This window comes from Apodemus sylvaticus, chromosome 6, assembly GCF_947179515.1.
Source record: "Apodemus sylvaticus chromosome 6, mApoSyl1.1, whole genome shotgun sequence".
Taxonomy (NCBI): domain Eukaryota; kingdom Metazoa; phylum Chordata; class Mammalia; order Rodentia; family Muridae; genus Apodemus; species Apodemus sylvaticus.
The window spans coordinates 117,863,584-117,867,784 of record NC_067477.1 but is presented as its reverse complement, the minus strand read 5'-3'; the positions used below and the strand labels follow the sequence as shown (position 1 = coordinate 117,867,784).

General features: G+C 40.5%; 1 protein-coding gene across 1 annotated transcript; it reads right to left on the bottom strand.

Moving 5' to 3' along the window:
• Window positions 1–247: 247 nt before the first annotated feature.
• On the bottom strand, window positions 248–1,247 carry LOC127687982 (glyceraldehyde-3-phosphate dehydrogenase-like). The gene is made up of 2 exons (XM_052186748.1): window positions 794–1,247; window positions 248–708 (listed from the first exon to the last, which is right to left on the bottom strand). Exons 1-2 carry the CDS (start codon window positions 1,245–1,247, stop codon window positions 248–250), a joined length of 915 nt encoding a protein of 304 aa, XP_052042708.1.
• Between the last annotated feature and the right edge of the window lie 2,954 nt (window positions 1,248–4,201).

Sequence of the window (4,201 nt, the reverse complement as noted above, 5' to 3'; positions counted from 1 at the left end):
GCAGAGCAAAGCGAACCAATGCTCTAGTTCCCACCATTTGAGGGGACATATTGATGGCATTCAAGAGATAGGATTCCCTAGACCCCTTCCCATTATTGTGCTTGTGGTCTGGGATGTAAACTGTGAGGGACATGCTCAGGGTTGAGGTATGAGTTAGAACAGGAACTCCTCAGCAACTCAGGGCCATTCTTTTGCTCTCAGTGTCCTTGCTGGGGTGGGTGATCCAGGGTTTCTTACTCCTGGAAGGTCATGTAGCCATGAGGTCCACCACCATGTTTCTGTAGCCAAATCCATTGTCATACCAGGAGATAAGCTTTACACAGCTATCATTGAGAGCAGTACAAGCCCCAGCATAAAAAGTAGAGGAGTGGGAGTTACTGTTAAAGTCACAGGAGACAACCTGGTCCTCAGTGTAGCCCAGGATGTCCTTTAGTGAACCCTCTGATGCCTGCTTCACCACCTTCTTGATGTCATCATACTTGGTAGGTTTCTTCAGGCAGCATGTCAGATCCACAATAGATACATTATGGGTAGGAACACAGAAGGCTATGGCCGTGAATTTCCCACTCAGCTCTGGAATGACCTCGCCCACAGCCTTGGCAGCACCAGTGGATGAAGGGATGATGTTCTGGACAGCCTCACAGTCATCATACCACAGCTTTCCAGTGGGGCCATTCACAGTCTTCTGAGTGGCAGTTATGATATGGACTGTGGGGTCAGGGTAAGCAGTTTTTGGTTCAGGATGCATTACTAACAGTCTTGAGAGAGTTGTCATATTTCTGATGGTTCACACCATCAAAAACATTGGCAGAAGAGGTGGAGATGATGACCATTTTGGTCCCACCGTTCAAGTGGCCCCTGGCATTCTTCATGATGGTGAAGACACCAGTAGATTTCACAATATATTTAGCACCAGCATCACCACATTTGATGTTAGGATCTTGTTCATGGAGGATGGTAATGGCCTTCCTGTTGATGACAAGCTTCCCATTCTCAGCCTTCACTGTACTGTTGAACTTGCCATGGGTAGCATCATATTGGAACATGTAGACCATGTAGTTGAGGTCAATAAAGGGGTCATTGATGTCGACAATTTCCACTTTGATAGATGCAGAGCACTCAGGTGCCCAATACAGACAAATCTGTTCACTCCAACCTTTACAGTAGTGTCTATGGGATGAGACTGACACTGCACAGAAGTTGAGGCTATCTCTGGAACAGGGAAGAGCAGGAGCTTGGGGTTTCATCACGCCTCCTTTCACATGTCTGTTACAGCAAAACATCCTTTCCCCTGTGTCTGCTTCAGGAAAACATTCTTTCACATGTTTGCTTTAGCAAAACATCATTTGACATAAGCAACTTTTCAAAGAAACAAGTTTCCACTTCATGTCCATTCTGTCACATACCAAAGCTGGAGTGAAGCCATGTGATACCATACACATGAGCCCTTCCACAAACCCGTCTGAGTCATCACACACTTGATTGGAAATTAATTTTTAACCAGTGCATGTTCAGAATCTTTTATGGATGCCAAATTATTTCTGACCCCAGATTCAGTTGTACAAGGTTGGAAACTACAGTTTAAAAAGCTGGCATAGAAGACAACTCAATATAACATAGTTGAAGATATTCACTTCTATGATTCAGTACATGCATGTGGACCATGGGACATTGAGATGAGCGCTGAGAAAGTAAAAAGTATTCATTAGCTGTTAAATGGTTTTCTGGTATAAATGATAATATCTATATTTATATAATATTTATAGCATACAGTAATACTCTTTATCTATGGTACATACGTTCTAATACCTTCAATTGATGTCAAAACCTGCAGGTACTACCAAATCCTGCTAAACTATTATTTTTCCTATATACATATCAATGCTTGACATGTTAACTCATAAACTGCATCACAGATTCAGACATCCCTAACTGTGACAATGCCTATAATAAAAGTTAATCTTCTTGGGCCACTGAGATGGTGGCTTAAGTGACTGAAGTTCAGTACTGGGACCCACATGATAGAGGAGAATTATCTTCTACTAAATGTCTTCTGCCCCCATACACGCGTCATATTCTGCTTACCATTCCTGCCGCCAACAAACACACAAAATACAATAAATAAATAACTGTCGAAGGGCTGTAAAGGTGGCTCAGTCGTTAATAACACTGCCTGTCCCATCTATAACACCAGAACAAGGAGATTAGCTGTTCTCTTCCAGCCTCTATGGGCATTGTATGCAAGTGGTGCATAGACATACATGCAAACAAAGCATCTACACACATACAAATGAAGAAAACTCCTTTTAAAAAGCCAGATATTGTGGTACATGACTTTAATCCCAATGCTTGAGAGGTAGAGGCAGGTGGATCTCTGTCAGTTTAAGTGTAGCCTAGTGTACACAGTTTCAGGCTGACCAGAGCTACATCATGTGGGACCTCAGGCACCTGAGTAGTGATTGGAATGAAAATGGCCCCCATAGGCTCACAGAAAGTGGCACTATTGGAGGCATGGCCTTGTTGGGGAAAGTGTTGCGGAGAGAGGGATGTGCTTTGAGGGGTGTTTTGGTTTTGCAGTTTCAGTCCTAGTGGCTCACCATTTCTTCCTGATGCCTGCCAGCCGTATGGAGAACTCTCAGCACAGAGGCAGATATGCCTCCTGCCCTAATGCTGATGGACTAAACTTCTGAACTATAGGCCAGCTCCAAAGAAATGTTTCCTATATAAGAGTTGGTGTTTCTTCACAGCAATAAAAACCCTGACATCCCCTCTCAAAAAAAGTTTAATCTTCTTATCATGTAAACATGAATTAATAGCTGAAAATTAATTTTCCCATGTCAGATGTTAAATAAAATAACTCTGAAATTATATATCTATAATAAATCACTATAATTAACAAAGAGTAAGCAGAAAGTTAGTCATGCAAAAGTGTATTATATTTTGTTCTTACTAGTCAAACTTTAAAACCATAAGATGTTTATTTGATGTTGCTGGGGAAAGGTTTCATATAACCCAGGTTAGCCTCAAATTTGCTTTGCAGCCATGACATTACATGCCTGATCTTCTGGCTGAGTGCTGAAGTCACAGGTGTGCAACACTACACTATGAATATGCTATGAGATGCTCTGTGATTCTTTTAGGGAATTCTGCATGTAATATTTTCAGACTGTGGTTAACAATTAGTAAATGGGGACAAGGAATATGAAACCATGGAGAAGGGTGGGAATCGTTCTAAACACTGTATGTTCTTAAATCCCTCTGCATACTCCAGTGAGTTGGATATTATTATGGATGAGAAAAATGGAAGACACAGTGGGTAAAAGCTCTGTCCTCACTGCACTTAGTAAATGGTGGGGGAATGGAGATGGCACAGCAGTTACAAGTATTTGCTACTCTTACCGAAGACCTAGGTTTGGTTCCCAGCACCCAGGAATTGTTTACCACTGTTCCTAACTACTGCTCCAGGGGATATGGCCCCCCTCTTCTGGCAGTGTGTGTTCATATATGCACAGAAAACACTGAAACACACAAAAACAAATCCCTAGAATAAATAAATGGTAGACACCAAGACCTGACTAGCTCTAAGTTCTGTACTCTTTCTTAATCACTAATTTAGCCTATTTCTGGAGATACTGATCCATTGAATGTTGTATAAGCAGCAATCTTATCGAATGAGATAAAACTACACATAAAAATGCCAATAAGCTGTGACCCATAATATTAAACAATCAGAGTTCATCGTTAAGGACTATGTATTATGAAATTCATTTTGAAAAAGTTTTAAAACTGAATAAAGTTTAAAGATATAAACATATATTAAAGGATAATTTCACTTATCCAAATCTTAAAGTAGAACCTACGTAACTTAATTATAGATTTAAAAGCAACAATTAAAAATCTATATGATTGTTACCAGTGTGTAGAGCATACCTTTAATCCCAGCTCTGAAAAATCAAAGGACAGAGGATCTCTAAGAATTTGAGGCTAGCCTGGTCTACATCACCTAGCTCCCAGCCAGCCATGGTTACATGGTAGGACCCTGTCTCATAAACTTTATATGATAAAGCAAGAAAGGAAAAAGGAGAGTAATACATAAAGTTTGGGTAAATGCTTGCGTTAGAGAAAAGCATAAAAGCAATTAGTTGTAAGTTCATTACATTCCACTACGATTTATTATATATTTGAAGACAACTAGGAGAGC